This window comes from Capricornis sumatraensis, chromosome 20, assembly GCF_032405125.1.
Source record: "Capricornis sumatraensis isolate serow.1 chromosome 20, serow.2, whole genome shotgun sequence".
Lineage (NCBI taxonomy): Eukaryota > Metazoa > Chordata > Mammalia > Artiodactyla > Bovidae > Capricornis > Capricornis sumatraensis.
The window spans coordinates 70,216,624-70,237,528 of record NC_091088.1 but is presented as its reverse complement, the minus strand read 5'-3'; the positions used below and the strand labels follow the sequence as shown (position 1 = coordinate 70,237,528).

Genomic DNA, 20,905 nt, shown 5'->3' with positions numbered 1-20,905 from the left:
TGAAGGAGGGGAAAAAACTGAGAAAGACTTAAGTGCTCAAGCTGCTCATGAATCATCCCATAAATAGGTCAGCACTGGGCTTTCCTTCCCTGAACACACTAGGCTGGGTGAATGTGGCACACAATAGAAATCTGCCTGGTGGTTAGGGGTGATATGATTTCTGCTACAGAACTAGCAGTGACATCAATCTGGAAAGGGTTCTGGAGAGGTTAAAAGTGCAACACAGTTCCCACATACCTGAAGTTAAGTGGATGTTTGGATGAATGAGGTTCAAAACAGGCAAATGGCATCTTCATAAGGGATTTCCTCCAGTGTTGTTGCACTCAACAAAGAAATCATATATACCTGCACATTGAAGGTAGTGCTCCCATTTGAAACTGTGGTATTCAGTGAAATACATTCTTCAGCTGAAGGCTTTCCCACATTCGCTGAACTTATAAAGGCTTTCTCCACTGAATTCTCTGGATTATACTGAAGCTAGACTTCAGCTACACGATTTTCCATGTCTGCCATACTTATAAGGCGTTCATCCAATGTGACATTATGCTGTTTTAGGAGCCTAAAGATTAATCTCCCATATACAAATACACACAAAGCATGTCTCCAATGTAAACATTCTAGTGGTCACTGAAGCTGGATCTATGGGTAAACGATTTCCCAAATTCACTGCACTTATCAGGCCTTTAACAAGTGTGAACTCTTCGGTGTTTAATAAGGCTAGAGCTATGGCTAAAAGATTTCCCACATTCACTACACTCGTAAGGTCTTTCTCCAGTATGAATTCTCCTGTGTTTAATGAGGCTGGAGTTTTGAGTAAAAGATTTCCCACATTCGCTGCACTCATAAGGCCTTGATCCCGTGTGAACTCTCTGGTGTTTTAAGAGACTGGAGCTGTAAGTAAAGAATTTCCCACATTCACTGCACTCATAAGGCCTTTCTCCAGTGTGAACTCTCCGATGCTGCAGAAGTGCAGAGCTTTGGCTAAAAGATTTCCCACATTCACTGCACTTGTAAGGCCTTTCTCCACTATGAACTCTACGGTGTTCAATGAGGCTGGAGTTTTGGGTAAAGGATTTTCCACATTCATTGCACTCATAGGGCCTTGATCCAGAGTGAACTCTCTGGTGTTTTATGAGACTGGAGTGGTATGTAAAGAATTTTCCACATTCACTGCACTCATAAGGCCTTTCTCCAGTGTGAACACTCCGGTGTTGAAGGAGTGCAGAGCTTTCGCTAAAGGATTTCCCACATTCACTACACTCATACGGCCTTTCTCCAGTATGAATTCTCCGATGTTTAATAAGGTTGGATTTGTTGCTAAATAATTTTCCACATTCATCACACTCGTGAGGTCTTGCTCCAGTGTGAACTCTCCGATGCTGAATGAGGCTAGAGCTCTGTCTAAAGGATTTGCCACATTCCCCACACTCATAAGGCTTTTCTCCTGTGTGAACTCTCCAATGGTCATTGAGGCTGTAGCTTTTGCTAAAAGATTTCCCACATTCATTACATGTGTAGCATTTTTCCCTAGTGAGGACTCTCTGATGCTGAGAAACTATATGTCTGCAACTGAAGTCTCCAGTGCATTCTCCAGGACTGTAATGAGTCTTCCTCCTGTGAAAGGCTGCTCCACACTCAGTTCTCCTGTTTGACTTCTCCCTGGTCTGTGTGGATTCCCCACAGGAAAGTGACTTCCCCAACACAAAAAATCTGCAGTTGTTCATAAATGAGGCTTTCCCCATCTTGCTTCTGAGGCATTTCTCTCCAATGTGCTGCTTGCGGTGCTGATGTTTTACACTGAGATACAAGTGTTTCTCCCATGCCCCAATATCATACAGTTTCTGCCTCTGGTGCTCAGTCAAGTGCAAAATGTCTCCCAAGTCCAGGTCACATAGCTCACAAAAATGGGCCTTCTGGGAGATCATGCCTGCCTTGGGAATCCTGACCTGTGACATTCCATGTACAGAAATGTTCTGTTCAGAAGGTGCCTCTTCATCCTCTGCTCCATGCCAACAACCTGAAAGCAAGTAATGCTGGTGAAGTGCACACTGACTTTGGTGGGAGGGGGTAGCTGCTACACAAATTCAGTGTAATAAACCCAAGAACCTGTCCATGCGATTGTTTGCAGGAACAAAGAGTTGGTTCTGGCTGAGGATGGGGCTGCTTAGAACTACTGGGCTATCAAGACCAGAGAATGGGAGAGACCTCATGAGGTGAACGGCACAACCATGTGGTGGACACACAAAGCAGAGACACAGGGTCTGCAATTCATTCCTCAACAACCACCTTTCAAAAGGAAATTGTCTGCTGGTGACACATGAACACTGTATAAAAAGGCTGTGTCACACACACACTCAAAAGAATAAAAATAAAATAATTTAAAAAAATCTGTGTCAAGACCCAAGAAAATACAATTGTATCAGGGCACCTGGTGTTGCAGGACTATTTAAGAACGTGTGCACACCTCATGAGACAACACACAGAGGCCAATGCGGCAAGCACTGCAGATGCAGTGGTGAGATAGACAGGTGAGAGAGGAGTCCAGAAGTGTGAGGTCGACCACAGGTTAGGAGTGAGAGTGTGAGTGACAAAAGAGATGATGAAGCAGCAAAGTGTCAAGAAAGGGGAGGAAGGAAAGACACAAATGAAGTGTGCCACTGGGATCAAAATTTTAGTCGGACTCAACCGGTTTCTGTTGCAGTTTGAATAGAGCACTGTCATCATGTCCTTTATGTACTACGATGCAGGGCCAGGCACCATCTGAGCCACCTTGCTTGATTCACATCCTGTGAAATTCTGTGGGCTCTCCAACCTGATTCCACTCTCTCAGCAATCAAATACATGGCACTCTGATGACACAAGAACCAAAGAAATTAAAAATTTATGATAAACCATAATGGAAAAGAATAATGAAAAGAATTTAAAAAAATAATAAGAGGGCAAGTCGACAGGAAGGCTAGTGTTGGATATGCTAAAGGAAGGAGAGCACAGTGCGCAAATCTCAGCCCAACCAACCTTAGCACCAATTCAGGGAACTGGGCAAGGGAGCAGTGTCCAGGGGCCTGACGTGAGGATAGACTGCTCCTGGGGGAAAAAAGGGCAGAGGCAGTTCAAGGAACAGAGATGAGTTTGACAGTCATACCCAAGGAGATTATAAGTGCCAAGTTCTCCAGCATCACGTTGTGGTACAGGCATCTCTGAGCATCATCAAGGAGACTCCATTCCTCCCAGGAGAAGTACACAGCCACATCCTCAAAGGTCACACTGCCCTGGCAAGATGGGGACAGATGAAATCATAAATAGCCCCCTTCTCAATGACAACTATCCACTCCCCCCAACCCTCGCCCCCCTCAACACACATACATCCACCCCACGCCCATCTTCTTCCCAAACTCTCCAATTCAGAGAAGAAACCAGGCCCTGGCACTACTAATGCCACTGTCTTCAAATGGTCCCACTTAACACTGGAACCAGTCATCTATAGAAAGAGGTGCGGAGGTGGGTATCAAAGTTGTGGACCTGGCATAGAGGGATCCACACACTCATGCCAGGATATTCCACTTATGTGGCCAAGGTCACATAAGTCTCAATTCCAGGACCCTGGTGTCATCAAGGATATTCCCTTTTCAGGTATCCATAATCTGTGAGACTGGATCAAACAGCGACATGCCTACAATCACCACCTCCTCACTGTCCCACACTCCGGACTTCTAGACTTGTGTATTTAGCTGCTCAATTAATGCCACCACCTAATGCTCTCGGAAACATCTCAGAAGTTTCTAATATCTCTGGAGAGTATTACTATTTCCAACTTCCTCATCTCAGTTAATAGAGCTCCCATGACCACACCTGCTCAAAACAAAACAACAACAGGACTATACCTGAATCCTGTTTTACTCCCTCAAGGTTCACATCAGAAACTACAACGCGGGACTTCCCTGGTGGTCCAGTGGCTAACACTCCAAGCTCCCAAAGCAGTGGACCCGGGGGTTTGATCCCTGGTCAGGGAACTAGATCCCACAAGTCACAACTAAGAGTTTGCATGCTGCAACTAAAGATTCCTCATGCCACAACTAAAATCCTGCAGGCACAATAAGATTGAAGACCTTTCACACCTGTTTATGATGGCTGTCAGAAACAAAAATCCCTTCATATAACCCTGGCCGTGGGGTTTCTCCAGGACTTCCAGATCCCAAACTGGGGACAAGGCAGCAAGAGATCGCAAGAAACCACAATCCAGAGAACATGTCTGGTGGTCAGGGCCAGTGAAGAAATGCGACACCCTCGCAACAGCACTTCGCACGCTGGCTCCAAAAAGTGCCTCTGTAGCCGTAGGAAATGTGGAAAACGCCAACTCTTGAAGGATGAGCCTATGGCGGCGTTCGATGGGCTCAGGCCTCCCAGGCTCAGTGCCTGGCCCTGAAGGCAGGGACGCTGGTACCCATTCAATCTCGGGGCCGCAGCGCTCGGTTCGCCCTTTAACAGGTGTCCCTCTGCCTGTCACCCTCTCCCACGCGCCATCACGCTATCAGAAACAGGGTCCCACCCACGACCGCCTCACCGTCCTAAACCCTGGGCTTTTAATGTCTGGTGGGGTCACGGCTCGGAGGACCAGCGTTTACCTGAAGCGGGTTCTTTCGGGCGGCCGCTGCCATCGGACTCTGTGGGCGGAGCGGGGCCAGGAGAGGAGAGAGCAGACGGGCGCGGCGGTCCGGATCCGAGGCCTGGGACGGGGCACCCGGGCGGCGGCGTCGAGCCTGAGACCCGCCTCTGTGCAGCGGGGACCGAACCTCTCTCTCGGACTTCCTCAATTCCGTCACCTCAGGATTGGCCCAGATTCCCGCACCTTTCACACAGGTTAAACAAAACCGCGAACAGCTAACATGGCCCCCGGGCGGAGAAAGCAGGAAGTTCCTCCCTCACGTTACGCGGCCTCCTCTTTCTAAGCTCTCATTGGGTAACATTGTTGCCGCTCGACTCTGAACATTCTGGGTAATGTAGTCCCCATGGATCCGCAGAGAGCTGGGTCTGGGCTCCTTGTGAGGTTGGCCAGGAGAGGAGTTCGGAAAGTGGCACATCCAAGTGAGCTTCACCCCCTGTTTAAAGGGATCATGACCGCATTTCTGCCAAGTGTTCTCTGCAGCTGGTCACCCCAGTGTTTGGAGACATGTTTCAGACTCGGTGAAGCTCAACATGCTCCCAGAGAACAAAAATACTATTTTGTGGCCTCAACCAACCCCCCTGACTGCAGCCATGAAATTAAAGACTATTTCTCCTTGGAAGGAAAGTTATGACCAACCTAGATAGCATATTGAAAAGCAGAGATATTACTTTGCCAACAAAAGTCCGTCTAGTCAAGGCTATGGTTTTTCCAGTGGTCATGTATGGGTGTGAGAGTTGGACCATAAAGAAAGCTGAGCACCGAAGAATTGATGCTTTTGAACTGTGGTGTTGGAGAAGACTCTTGAGAGTCCCTTGGACTGCAAGGAGATCCAACCTGTCCATCCTAAAGGAGATCAGTCCTGGGGGTTCATTGGAGGGACTGATGTTGAAGCTGAAACTCCAATACTTTGGCCACCGGATGCGAGGAGCTGACTCATTCGAAAAGACCTTGATACTGGAAAGATTGAGGGCAGGAAGAGAAGGGGATGACAGAGGATGAGATGGTTGGATGGCATTATCGACTCGATGGACATGAGTTTGGGTGGACTCTGGGAGTTGATTTTGCCTTTTCATATTGTTCATGGGGTTCTCAAGGCAAGAATACTGAAGTGACTTGCCATTCCCTTCTCCAGTGGACCACACTCTGTCAGGCCTCTCCACCATGACCCACCCATCTTGGGTTGCCCCGCAGGCATGGCTTGGTTTCATTGAGTTAGACAAGGCTGTGGTCCTAGTGTGATAAGATTGACTAGTTCTCTGTGAGTATGGTTTCAGTGTGTCTGCCCTCTGATGCCCTCTTGCAACACTTACCCCACCTTGGCTTGGGGTATCTCTTCATGGCTGCCCCAGCAAAGCATCAGTGGAGAAATAACTCCACAAAGAATGAAGGGATGGACCAAAGCAAAAACAATACCCAGTTGTGGATGTGACTGGTGATAGAAGCAAGATCCGATGCTGTAAAGAGCAATATTGCATAGGAACCTGGAATGTCAGGTCCATGAATCAAGGCAAATTGGAAGTGGTCAAACAAGAGATGCCAAGGGTGAACATCAACATTTTAGAATCAGCGAACTAAAATGAACTGGAATGGGTGAATTTAGCTCAGATACTACTGCGGGCAGGAATCCTTCAGAAGAAATGGAGCAGCCATCATGGTCAACAAAAGAGTTCAAAATGCAGTACTTGGATGCAATCTCAAAAATGACAGAATGATCTCTGTTCATCTCCAAGGCAAACCATTCAATATCACATTTATCCAAGTCTATGCCCCAACCAGTAATGCTGAAGAAACTGAAGTGGAACGGTTTTATGAAGACCTACAACATCTTTTAGAACTAACACCCAAAAAAGATGTCCTTTTCATTCTAGGGGACTGGAATGCAAAAGTAGGAAGTCAAGAAACACCTGGAATAACAGGCAAATTTGGCCTTGGAATGGGAAATGAAGCAGGGCAAAGACTAATAGAGTTTTGCCAAGAAAATGCACTGGTCATAGCAAACACCCTCTTCCAACAACACAAGAGAAGACTCCACACATGGACATCACCAGATGGTCAACATCGAAATCAGATTGATTATATTCTTTGCAGCCAAAGATGGAGAAGCTCTATACAGTCAACAAAAACAAGACTGGGAGCTGACTGTGGCTCAGATCATGAACTCCTTATTGCCAAATTCAGACTTAAATTGAAGAAAGTAGAGAAAACCGCGAGACTATTCAGGTATGACCTAAATCAAATCCCTTATGATTATACAGTGGATGTGAGAAATAGATTTAAGGGCCTAGATCTGATAGACAGAGTGCCTGATGAACTATGGACAGAGGTTCGTGACATTGTACAGGAGACAGGGATCAAGACCATCACCATGGAAAAGAAATGCAAAAAAGCAAAATGGCTGTCTGGGGAGGCCTTACAAATAGCTGTGAAAAGAAGAGAAGCAAAAAGCAAAGGAGAAAAGGAAAGATATAAGCATCTGAATGCAGAGTTCCAAAGAATAGCAAGAAGAGATAAGAAAGCCTTCAGAGATCAATGCAAAGAAATAGAGGAAAAGAACAGAATGGGAAAGACTAGAGATCTCTTCAAGAAAATTAGAGATACCAAGGGAACATTTCATGCAAAGATGGGCTCGATAAAGGACAGAAATAGTCTGGACCTAACAGAAGCAGCAGATATTAAGAAGAGGTGGCAAGAATACACAGAAGAACTGTACAAAAAAGATCTTCACGACCCAGGTAATCACGATGGTGTGATCACTCATCTAGAGCCAGACATCCTGGAATGTGAAGTCAAGTGGGCCTTAGAAAGCATCACTAGGAACAAAGCTAGTGGAGGTGATGGCATTCCAGTTGAGCTGTTTCAAATCCTGAAAGATGATGCTGTGAAAGTGCTTCACTCAATATGCCAGCACATTTGGAAAACTCAGCAGTGGCCACAGGACTAGAAAAGGTCAGTTTGCATTCCAATCCCAAAGAAAGGCAATGTCAAAGAATGCTCAAACTACCACACAGTTGCACTCATCTCACATGCTAGGAAAGTAATGCTCAAAATTCTCCAAGCCAGACTTCAGCAATATGTGAACTGTGAACTCCCTGATGTTCAAGCTGGTTTTAAAAAAGGCAGAGGAACCAGAGATCAAATTGCCAACATCCACTGGATCATGGAATAAGCAAGAGATTTCCAAAAAAACATCTATTTCTGCTCTATTGACTATGCCAAAGCCTTTGACTGTGTGGATCACAATAAACTGTGGAAAATTCTGAAAGAGATGGGAATACCAGACCACCTGACCTGCCTCTTGAGAAGTCTGTATGCAGGTCAGGAAGCAACAGTTAGAACTGGACATGAAACAACAGACTGGTTCCAAATAGGAAAAGGAGTACGTCAAGGCTGTATATTGTCACCCTGCTTAAATAATGTACATGCAGAGTACATCATGAGAAACGCTGGACTGGTAGAAACACAAGCTGGAATCAAAATTGCTGGGAGAAATATCAATAACCTCAGATATGCAGATGACACCACCCTTATGGCAGAAAGTGAAGAGGAGCTAAAAAAGCCTCTTGAGGAAAGTGAAAGAGGAGAGTGAAAAAGTTGGCTTAAAGCTCAACATTCAGAAAAAGAAGCTCATGGCATCTGGTCCCATTGCTTCATGGGAAATAGATGGGGAAACAGTAGGAACAGTGTCAGACTTTATTTTTTTTGGCTCCAAAATCACTGCAGATGGTGACTGCAGCCATGAAATTAAAAGACGGTTAACCTTGGAAGAAAAGTTATGACCAACCTAGATAGTATATTCAAAGCAGAGACATTACTTTGCCGACTAAGGTCCGTCTAGTCAAGGCTATTGTTTTTCTTGTGGTCATGTATGGATGTGAGAGTTGGACTGTGAAGAAGGCTGAGCGCTGAAGAATTGATGCTTTTGAACTGTGGTGTTGGAGAAGACTCTTGAGAGTCCCTTGGACTGCAAGGAGATCCAACCAGTCCATTCTGAAGGAGATCAGCCCTGGGATGTCTTTGAAAGGAATGATGCTAAAGCTGAAGCTCCAATACTTTGGCCACCTCATGCGAAGAGTTGACTCATAGGAAAAGACTCTGATGCTGGGAGGGATTGGGGGCAGGAGGAGAAGGGGACGACCCAGGATGAGATGGCTCAATGGCATCACGGACTCGATGGACGTGAGTCTGAGTGAACTCCGGGAGTTGGTGATGGACAGGGAGGCCTGGCGTGCTGCGATTCATGGGGTCGCAAAGAGTCGGACATGACTGAGCGACTGTACTGAACTGAACTTGAAGTTGATGATGGACAGAGGCCTGGTGTGTTGTGGTTCATGGGGTAGCAATGAGTTGGACAGGACTGGGCGACTGAACTGAACTTAACCCCCATCAAGGCTACTAATAAAAATAAAAAGATTATTTGTAGAGTCTTTCAGACATAAAACATGTCCACTGTTCAGTTCAGCTCAGTCGCTCAGTCGTGTCCAACTCTTTGTGACCCCATGAATCACAGCACTGCTCAAACTCATGTCCATTGAGTCGGTGATGCCATCCAGCCATCTCACCCTCTGTCGTCCTCTTCTCCTTCTGCCCCCAAACCCTCCCAGAGTCTTTTCCAATGGGTCAACTCTTCTCATGAGGTGGCCAAAGTATTGGAGTTTCAGCTTTAGCATCGGTCCTTCCAATGAACACCCAGGACTGATTTCCTTTAGAATGGCCTGGTTGGATCTCCTTGCAGCCCAAGGGACTCTCAAGAGTCTTCTCCAACACCACAGTTCAAAGCATCAATTCTTCAGCGCTCAGCTTTCTTCACAGTCCAACTCTCACATACCTACATGACCACTGGAAAAACCATAGCCTTGACTAGACGGACCTTTGTTGGCAAAGTAATGTCTCTGCTTTTTAATATGCTGTCTGGGTTGGTCATAACTTTCCTTCCAAGGAGTAAGCATCTTTTAATTTCATGGCTGCAGTCACCATCTGCAGTGATTTTGGAGCCCAAAACACGTCTGACACTGTTTCCCCATCTATTTCCCATGAAGTGATAGGACCGGATGCCATGATCTTAGTTTTCTGAATGTTGAGCTTTAAGCCAACTTTTTCACTCTCCTCTTTCACTTTCTTCAAGAGGCTTTTTAGTTCCTCTTCACTTTCTGCCATAAGGGTGGTGTCATCTGCATATCTGAGGTTATTGATATTTCTGCCAATCTTGATTCCAGCTTGTGTTTCTTCCAGTCCAGCGTTTCTCATGATGTACTCTGCATATGAGTTAAATAAGCAGGGTGACAATATACAGCCTTGACGTACTCCTTTTCCTATTTGGAACCAGTCTGTTGTTTCATGTCCAGTTCTAACTGTTGCTTCCTGACCTGCATACGGATTTCTCAAGAGGCAGGTCAGGTGGTCTGGTATTCCCATCTCTCTCAGAATTTTCCACAGTTTATTGTGATCCACACAGTCAAAGGCTTTGGCATAGTCAATAAAGCAGAAATAGATGTTTTTCTGAAATTCTCTTGCTTTTTCCATGATCCAACGGATGTTGGCTATTTGATCTCTGGTTCCTCTGCCTTTTCTAAAACCAGCTTGAACATCAGGAAGTTCATGATTCACGTATTGCTGAAGCCAGGCTTGGAGAATATTGAGCATTACTTTACTAGCATGTGCTGCTGCTGCTAAGTCGCTTCAGTCGTGTCCAACTCTGTGCGACCCAATAGACGGCAGCCCATCAGGCTCCCCCGTCCCTGAGATTCTCTAGGCAAGGACATTCGAGTGGGTTGCCATTTCCTTCTTCAATGCATGAAAGTGAAAAGTGAAAGTGAAGTCGCTCAGTCGTGTCCGACTCTTAGCGACCCCATGGACTGCAGCCTACCAGGCTGCTCCTCCATGGGATTTTCCAGGCAGGAGTACCGGAGTGGGGTGCCATTGCCTTCTCTGTTACTAGCATGTGAGATGAGTGTAATTGTGTGGTAGTTTGAGCATTCTTTGGCATGCCTTTCTTTGGGATTGGAATGAAATTGACCTTTTCCAGTCCTGTAGCCACTGCTGAGTTTTCCAAATGTGCTGGCATATTGAGTGAAGCACTTTCACAGCATCATCTTTCAGGATTTGAAACAGCTCAACCGGAATTCCATCACCTCCACTAGTTTTGTTCGTAGTGATGCTTTCTAAGGCCCACTTGACTTCACATTCCAGGATGTCTGGCTCTAGATGAGTGATCACACCATCGTGATTACCTGGGTCGTGAAGATCTTTTTTGTACAGTTCTTCTGTGTATTCTTGCCACCTCTTCTTAATATGTTCTGCTTCTGTTAGGTCCATACCATTTCTGTCCTTTATCAAGCCCATCTTTGCATGAAATGTTCCCTTGGTATCTCTAATTTTCTTGAAGGGATCTCTAGTCTTTCCCATTCTGTTCTTTTCCTCTATTTCTTTGCATTGATCATCGAAGAAGGCTTTCTTATCTCTTCTTGCTATTCTTTGGAACTCTGCATTCAGATGCTTATATCTTTCCTTTTCTCCTTTGGTTTTCGCTTCTCTTCTTTTCACAGCTATTTGTAAGGCCTCCCCAGACAGCCATTTTGCTTTTTTGCATTTCTTTTCCATGGTGATGGTCTTGATCCCTGTCTCCTGTACAATGTCATGAACCTCATTCCATAGTTCATCAGGCACTCTATCTATCAGATCTAGGCCCTTAAATCTATTTCTCACTTTCACTGTATAATCATAAGGGATTTGATTTAGGTCATACCTGAATGGTCTCACGGTTTTCCCTACTTTCTTCAATTTAAGTTTGAATTTTGTAATAAAGAGTTCATCATCTGAGCCACAGTCAGCTCCTGGTGATCTCCTTCAGAATGGACTGGTTGGATCTCCTTGCAGTCCAAGGGACCCTCAAGAGTCCTCTCCAACACCACAGTTCAAAAGCATCAATTCTTCAGCGCTCAGCCTTCTTCACAGTCCAACTCTCACATCCATACATGACCACAGGAAAAACCATAGCCTTGACTAGACAGACCTTAGTCAGCAAAGTAATGTCTCTGCTTTTGAATATACTATCTAGGTTGGTCATAACTTTTCTTCCAAGGTTAACCGTCTTTTAATTTCATGGCTGCAGTCACCATCTGCAGTAATTTTGGAGCCCCCAAAAATAAAGTCTGACACTGTTTCCACTGTTTCCCCATCTATTTCCCATGAAGCAATGGGACCAGATGCCATGATCTTCATTTTCTGAATGTTGAGCTTTAAGCCAACTTTTTCACTCTCCTCTTTCACTTTCCTCAAGAGGCTTTTTAGCTCTTCTTCACTCTCTGCCATAAGGATGGTGTCATCTGCATATCTGAGGTGATTGATATTTCTCCCGGCAATCTTGATTCCAGCTTGTGTTTCTTCCAGTCCAGGGTTTCTCATGATGATCTGCATGTAAGTTAAAAAAGCAGGGTGACAATATACAGCCTTGACGTACTCCTTTGCCTATTTGGAACCAGTCTGTTGTTTCATGTCCAGTTCTAACTGTTGCTTCCTGACCTGCATACAGACTTCTCAAGAGGCAGGTCAGGTGGTCTGGTATTCCCGTCTCTTTCAGAATTTTCCACAGTTTATTGTGATCCACACAGTCAAAGGCTTTGGCATAGTCAATAAAGCAGAAATAGATGTTTTTCTGGAACTCTCTTGCTTTTTCCATGATCCAGCAGATGTTGGCAATTTGATTTCTGATTCCTCTGCCTTTTCTAAAACCAGCTTGAACATCAGGAAGTTCACGGTTCACGTATTGCTGAAGTCTGGATGGAGAATTTTGAGCATTACTTTCCTAGCATGTGAGATGAGTGCAACTGTGCGGTAGTTTGAGCATTCTTTGGCATTGCCTTTCTTTGGGATTGGAATGAAAACTGACCTTTTCCAGTCCTGTAGCCACTGCTGAGTTTTCCAAATGTGCTGGCATATTGAGTGAAGCACTTTCACAGCATCATCTTTCAGGATTTGAAATAGCTCCACTGGAATTCCATCACCTCCACTAGCTTTGTTCCTAGTGATGCTTTCTAAGGCCCACTTGACTTCACATTCCAGGATGTCTGGCTCTAGATGAGTGATCACACCATCGTGATTACCTGGGTCGTGAAGATCTTTTTTGTACAGTTCTTCTGTGTATTCTTGCCACCTCTTCTTAATATCTGCTGCTTCTGTTAGGTCCAGACTATTTCTGTCCTTTATCGAGCCCATCTTTGCATGAAATGTTCCCTTGGTATCTCTAATTTTCTTGAAGAGATCTCTAGTCTTTCCCATTCTGTTCTTTTCCTCTATTTCTTTGCATTGATCTCTGAAGGCTTTCTTATCTCTTCTTGCTATTCTTTGGAACTCTGCATTCAGATGCTTATATCTTTCCTTTTCTCCTTTGCTTTTTGCTTCTCTTCTTTTCACAGCTATTTGTAAGCCCTCCCCAGACAGCCATTTTGCTTTTTTGCATTTCTTTTCCATGGTGATGGTCTTGATCCCTGTCTCCTGTACAATGTCACGAACCTCCGTCCATAGTTCATCAGGCACTGTATCTATCAGATTTAGGCCCTTAAATCTATTTCTCACTTTCACTGTATAATCATAAGGGATTTGATTCAAGTCATAACTGAATGGTCTGGCGGTTTTCCCTACTTTCTTCAAGTCTGAATTTGGCAATAAGGATTCATGATCTGAGCCACAGTCAGCTCCCGGTCTTGTTTTTGTTGACTGTATAGAGCTTCTCCATCTTTGGCTGCAAAGAATATAATCAATCTGATTTCGATGTTGACCATCTGGTGATGTCCATGTGTAGTCTTCTCTTGTGTTGTTGGAAGAGGGTGTTTGCTATGACCAGTGCGTTTTGTTGGCAAAACTCTGTTAGTCTTTGCCCTGCTTCATTTTCCATTCCAAGGCCAAATTTGCCTGTTACTCCAGGTGTTTCTTGACTTCCTACTTTTGCATTCCAGTCCCCTAGAATGAAAAGGACATCTTTTTTGGGTGTTAGTTTTAAAAGGTCTTGTAGGTTTTCATAAAACCATTCAATTTCAGTTTCTTCAGCATTACTTGTTGGGGCATAGACTTGGATACCTGTGATATTGAATGGTTTGCCTTGGAGACGAACAGAGATCATTCTGTCGTTTTTGAGACTGCATCCAAGTACTGCATTTTGAACTCTTTTGTTGACCGTGATGGCTACTCCATTTCTTCTGAGGGATTCCTGCCCGCAGTAGTAGACATAATGGTCATCTAAGTTAAATTCACCCATTCCAGTCCATTTTAGTTTGCTGATTCCTAGAATGTCGACGTTCACTCTTGCCATCTCTTGTTTGACCACTTCCAATTCCCCTTGATTCATGGACCTGACATTCCAGGTTCCTATGCAATATTGCTCTTTACAGCATTGGATCTTGCTTCTATCACCAGTCACATCCACAACTGGGTATTGTTTTTGCTTTGGCTCCATCCCTTCATTCTTTCTGGAGTTATTTCTTCTTTACTAAGGAATAATTGTTTTTACTATTCTGGAATAATGGAATATATCTCCCCCAACTTTTTTTGGTACAATTGCCTCATATAACTTACAGTTAATTTAAACTTTTGTCTGAGTTTTTATTATATTCTCCAGTACTTTAAGTCAAAATATTCCATAATAAAATAAATAAAGGGAAGTTCCCTGATGATCCAGTGGTTAGGACTCTGGGCTTTCACTATTGTGGCCCAGGTTCAATCCCCAGTCAGGTAATTGAGATCCTGCAAGCTGCCCAGAAAAAAAAAAAAAAAGAAAGAAACAGAACAGAATCGAAAACAAAACACAAAATAATCCCAAAACAGTAAGTCAAGCCATGATTTGTAGTGTTGCCAGTTTCTCTGGTGTCCCTATGAAAAGATGCATGGGGGCAGTTATGGACTGAAGTGTATGCCCCAAAATTCATTTGTTGAAGTCTTAACATCCAGTACCTCAGAATGTCTTTGTACGTGGAAGTAGTCTTTTAAAAAGCTTAAATAAAACCACTAGGGTGGATCCTAATCCAATGTGACTGGTGTCCTTAGAAAAGAAAGAAGGTAGGAAAGACACACAGAGGGAAGACCGTGTGAAGACACAGACAGAAGATGGCCATCTACAAGCCAAGGGGCGCCAATTCAGAGGAATCGATGCTGTTAACTGCTTGATCTCAGACTTCTAACCTCCGTATCTGTGAGAAAATAAATTCCTGTTTAAGCTTCCCAGTTTCAGGCACTTTGTTATGGCAACTTTTGCAAACTATTAGAGGGGCCATCAGCATCCAGGAAGGAGAGCCCTCCTTGCCTGAGTAAAGGTAACCTGTTTCCGTTGAGGTCGTCTTCCTTTCTTCATTGCCTCGTCTTGAACTATACCTTACAGCCTGGGCTGTGGGCACTCGGGGATTTAGTCTGGTGTGGCGAGGGCGGTGACTGCTCGGAGGATGAACGTTTTGTTTACCTGTGGTGGGTCCCTCAGCGTCGCCGCCACCGCTGGAGCGGAGCGGAGTCTGTAAGGCGCAGAGATCTGGATCTCTGACTGTTTTGGGTCGCCCCGAGGTACGCTGCCTAGTGGCTCAGCTGGTAAAGAATCCGGCCTGCGATGTGGAAGACGGGGGTTCCATCCTTAGGTTGGGAAGATCCCCTGGAGAAGGGAACGGCTACCCACTCCAGTATTCTGGCCTGGAGAATTCCATGGACTATATTGACTCAGACGGTAAAGCGTCTGCCTACAATGATGGAGACCCGGGTTCGATACCTGGGTCGGGAAGATCCCCTGGAGAAGGAAATGGCAATCCACTCCAGCACTCTTGCCTGGAAAATCCCATGGACAGAGGAGCCTGATAGGCTACAGACCATGGGGTCGCAAAAAGTCGGACCCGACTGAGCGACTTCACTCACTCACTCACTCATAGAGTCCAGGGTGTCGCAAAGAGTCGGATACTACTGAACAACTTTCACTTCACGAGGTGTGCCGCAGCCAAATCTTGGGCGGGCCTCTGTGGAAGCCTCCAGCTCCTTCTTTTTTAGGATCCCTGGCTCTGAAACTCTAAGCTGGCAATCTGACCTGCGTGAATGGGTGCTTAGTCGCTTCAGTCGTGTCTGACTCTCTGCGACCCTATGGGCCATGGCCTGCCAGGCTCCTCGGTCCATGGGATTCTCCAGGAAAGAATAATGAGGTGGGTTATCATTTCCTTCTCCAAATCTGACCTGAGACAAGCCAAAACGACGGCCACAAGGAGGACGCCGGAAGTCCCGCCCCCACGCCAGGCACGCGCAGGGAAATACTTCAGTCCTGGGCTTTAACTGGCTCAACGCCGCCACCTTTGGGCACATTGCCCTCTGGTTACTGCAGTTTCCACATCTGGGGAAACTAGAGTTAGAGAGACCTGCCTGGCAGCCACCTAAGCGAGGAAAAGTTCTCCGTAGCACGGAGATATGTGGCCATTAGTTTGTAATAACTTTAAATGAAGTTCACCGTATAAAAATATTGTTACGAGACTTCCCTGGCGGTTCAGTGGTTAAGCCTCCATGCTTTCGCTACAGGGGTCATAGGTTTTGTAGAAGCTGTGTGTCTGCAGAAACTCCCAGACTTCCCCGGTGCTCAGTTGTGAAGAATCCGCCCGCAAATGCGGGGACGCGAATTCGATTCCTGGTCCTGGAAGATCCCACAAGCAGCGGAGCAACTAAGCTTGGGCACCACAACTTCTGAGCCCGCACTGTAGAACCCGCTCATGTAACTAGAGAAAACAGTCGCAGCAAGGAAAACCTAGCACAGACAAAAATAATAAATAGAATAATATAAATACACACAGAAACTCCCCAGATGTGCTAATCTGGACTCACAGCAGAGTCTCCACCTCAGCCGAACGCACAGGAGGTAATCAGCGGGAGCCCACCTTTGTATTGCTGAACTCTACCTATAACCACTCGGATTGGAGATGGTGGAGGCCCTGCACTCTTTCTGTTTATGATTCCCTTATCTGTATGGTGCCAAGTGGAGAAAGCAATGGCACCGCACCCCAGTACTCTTGCCTGGAAAATCCCATGGACGGAGGGGCCTGGTAGGCTGCAGTCCATGGGGTCGCTAAGAGTCGGACACGACTGAGAGACTTCACTTTCACTTTTCACTTTTATGCATTGGAGAAGGAAATGGCAACCCACTCCAGTGTTCTTGCCTAGAGAATCCCAGGGATGGGGGAGCCTGGTGGGCTGCCGTCTATGGGGTCGCACAGAGTCAGACACTACTGAAGCAACTTAGCAGCAGTAGCAGCATGGTGCCAAGTGGAGTCGGACAGGCAACTGGTTTGTCAAGGAGACGTGTTGACTGTGCATTTAACCTGCAAAACTTAACCGTATTGCCTAAGTAGAGGAGGAAGAGAAAAAGTCTTTTTTTGGAAAAAAAAATAATTTATCTTACTTGCTGATTCCAATAAACTACTCAAAGGTCAGGTATTAAAATCAGACTAGTCACAATACTAAGCATTTCGGAAGACGTGGACATCCAAGATCTTTTATAATGCTAATGATGTGGTAATGGATAAAAATCAATTTGAAAATGTTTGCCTCCAGGAATCGGAGAAATACTTGTGTTTTTCCTTTACTCTTACTCTGCTACCGTACTCAACACTATTTGTTTCTTATTGAAGTATAGGTGATTTACCATGTTATATTAGTTTCAGGTGTGATTCAATACAATGGTGATCCAATATTTTTACAGATTAGATTTCATCTAAAGTTATCACAAAATAGTGGCTATATTGTCCTGTGCTGTACAATATATCCTGGCTGCTTATTTATTTTTCACATAGTGGTTTGTCTCTGTGCATCTTTCCCCCTGTCTTATTCCTCCCTCTTCCCCCTCCCCACTGATAAGCACTAGTTTGCTCTCTATAAGTCTGTTTCTTTTTTGCCATACACATTCTCTTAATTCAGTTTTAGATTCCACACATGATTGATAGAGTATTTTTCACTGACTTATTTCACTAAGCATAACACTTTCTAGGTCCATCCATATTGTTATAAATGGCAGAAATTCATTATTTTTTATGGATGAATAATATTTCATATATATATGTATATATATGGGCTTCCCAAATGGCTCCGCAGGTAAAGAATGAGCCTGCAATTCAGGAGACATGGATTTGATCCTTGGGTCAGGAAGATCCCCTGGAGTAGGAAATGGCAGCCCACTCCAGTATTCTTGCCTGAGAAATCCCATGGACAGAGGAGCCTGGTGGGCTACAGTCCGCGGAGTTGCAAAGAGTCCAACACAAATATATATATATATATATATATATATACACATACACACACACACACACACACACATATATATACATACCACAGGCTTCCTTGGTGCCTCAGCAGTAAAGAATCCACCTGCAATGCAGATGTGGGCTTGATCCCTGGGTCAAGGTGATCCTCTGGAGAAGGAAAATGCCAACCCACTCCAGTATTTTTGCCTGGAAAATCCCATGGACAGTGAAGTCTGCTGGGCTATGGTCCATAGGGTTGCAAAATATCTGATAAGATTGAGTGACCAAACAACAACAAATATATCCCATGTCTTCTTTATCCATTTATGTGTTGATGGCACTTATGAGACTTCCATGTCTTGATTATTGTAAACAGTGTTGCTATGAAAGCTGGTGTACCTATATCTTTTTTTTTTTTTCTTTTACTCTTCTTTTTGGCTGTGCTGGGTCTTTGTTGCTTCTTGCAGGCTTTCTCTCATTGCAGAGAATGGGGTCTACCCTCCAGTTGAGGTGCCCAGGCTTCCCACTGTGGTGGCTTCCTTGTTGCAGAGCAGACTCTAGAGTGCTGGCTCAGCAATTGTGGCGCACCGACTTAATTGCCCTGCGGCTTGTGGGATCTTCCCAAATCAGGAGTTGAACCAGTGTCTTTTGCATTGCAATGCAGATTCTTAACCACTAAACCACCAGGGAAATGGCATGTGTTTTTTTCAAGTAACCACACTCAACACTTCTGACACCAGAAGTGTGATTATTTTTCTCACATCAACCAGTTCTCTGTGACACCACCTGGGTGTCTTTCTGACACTAACTGCACCTAGTGCAAATCCTTCAGGTCAAGAACTCAGTCCCACAAAACTGGCTCACACTTCAGAGGCCAGTTGCAAAGAGTGGTTCCCCCATTACCCACAAGTTCTGTCCGATTTGGTTGCAAATCAGTTTCCTCTGATCACTCTCCTTGAATTTGATTATTTGCTAGAACAGTTCCCAGAAGTCAGGGAAATGCTTATTTAACCAGTTTACTATATTGTAAGCGAAAGTGAAAGTAAAGTTGCTCAGTCGTGTCCAACTCTTTGCGACTGCATGGACTGTAGCCCACCAGGTTCTGTCCATGGGATTTCCCAGGCAAGAATACTGGAGTGGGTTGCCATTTCCTTCTCCAGGGGATTTTCCCGACCCAGGGATCGAACCCGGGTCTCCGGCATTGTGCAAGGGAAATGCCAAAGGATACAGATGAACTTTCAGATGAAGAGGTACAGAGAGATTGGGAAGGGTCTTTGAGCGCAGGAGCTTCTATCCCTGTAGAGTTGGGACCTGCCATCCTCCTGGCAAGAACACATGGATGTGTTCTTTAGCTGGGAGGAACTCCAAGTCCTGAACTTAAAAAGGCATGATTCATGATTAATTTTTTCTCCAGTCCCTCTCCACTTCCAGAAGGATGGCGGAGTGGAGCTAAACGTTTCAAGTTTCTAATCATGGTTTGCTCTTTCCAGTGATGACCCCCCATCCTGAAGCCATCCAGGAACCCACCAAGCATCACCTCACTAAGAGATGAAAAGACACTTTCATCCTAGAAATGTCAAAGCATTAATTGCTTCTGTATCAGGAGCCGGAGTCCAAAACTAAAGAGTAGAACAGAACATGCCCCTTGTGTTTTTATCTCTTAGGAACATACAAGAGGTCTCAGAGCTCTGTTCTGGGGAACTGGGCAGACTCCAATACATATATTTTTGCTATGTTTCACAGCCCACCTCCCAGAGGTCTTTCCAAAGAAAAACCTTCTTTAATACCAAGATTTTCAAGAATATTCACAGTAGCAAAACACCTGGAAACAGCCCAAGCAAGAAAATGGATAGAACTTCCCTGGTGGTCCAGTGGATAAGAACCTGCCCGCCAATGCAGGGAACACAGGTTCTATCTCTGGTCCAAGAAGAGTTCACATGCCAAGGGAAGACTAAACCTGTCTGCCACAACTGCTGAGCCTGGGCTCCGCAACAAGAGAAGCCAACACAATGAGAAGCCTTTGAACCACAAGGAAAATGCTCCCGCTTAATGAACTAGAGAAAGCCCATGTGCAGAAATGAAAACCCAGCACAACCAAAAAATAAGTAATCTAAGAAAATAGTTATCCTAAAAAAAAAAAGTTATTCTACAGCTTGCCTTCAGAGTTTTTTTTGTTTTTTTGTTTTTTTGTTTTTTAAAGGAGGGCTTCTCTACATTTATCTGGAGCATGTACACATTATCTGGGCTCAGGTAGCTCTCCCTTCCACGGAAGCGTCAAGGGAATCGGAGAGGTGTCACATTTACCCAGCAGAACGCCCCATTCCAGAATCAGGCATTTCTATGTGGCACTTTCCAGTTTCTCAGTGAAACTCAACCCTGATTTCCTACTGGGTACAGTTCACAAATGTATGCCAAGCCTCGGCTGTACACAGAATCCACTTTTTCCAAAGGGAACTTTCAAACTGATTCTGCGAGTAAGCTCCCTCTACTGGAAGAAATGAAGGGAACACACTGGACTTTTCTGGCACTTGCTAATAAAATTGCATCCTGCAGCTTTCAGTACCAGTTTTATTTAGGTCGTTCACCTATCAAATTTTAAGGCACTGAATTTAAGAAATGATTATACATCGTTTAAATATAAAGGGCTCCTTTCTTTGGTTCGGCTTCTTTCCTGAGTTTCCCTCTCTGCTCACCTTTTCTAGATGCCTGCGGCTGCACTCGAGGTAAGGGGTGTGAGTGGAGGACAGGAGAGCAGGCAGGGAAAGCCTGATAGCACCACTGCGAGCCGGTGTTTGTGTCCTGGGCTTGGAACTCACTGTCTTCTCACATAAGGCACATGTCGACAGTTTAAAGAATAAACACCAATATAACACATCCATTCATTCGTGAGACATTTATTGGTTATTTGAAATGTTCCAGACACTTTTCTAGGCAACCAAGGTACTTAAATGAGCAAAATGGAGAAACTCCCTGCCCTCCATAAACTTGCATTTTAGGAGAG

At 44.9% G+C, this 20,905-nt stretch overlaps 1 protein-coding gene across 1 annotated transcript in view; it reads right to left on the bottom strand.

Moving 5' to 3' along the window:
• Nucleotides 1-588: 588 nt before the first annotated feature.
• Nucleotides 589-20,905, bottom strand: part of LOC138095989 (zinc finger protein 418-like) — a 46,525-nt gene continuing 26,208 nt past the window's right edge. Inside the window, 1 exon segment of the mRNA XM_068992003.1 lies at nt 589-1,441. Within this exon segment, the coding sequence (XP_068848104.1) occupies nt 684-1,441 (758 nt within the window). The 3' untranslated portion in view covers nt 589-683.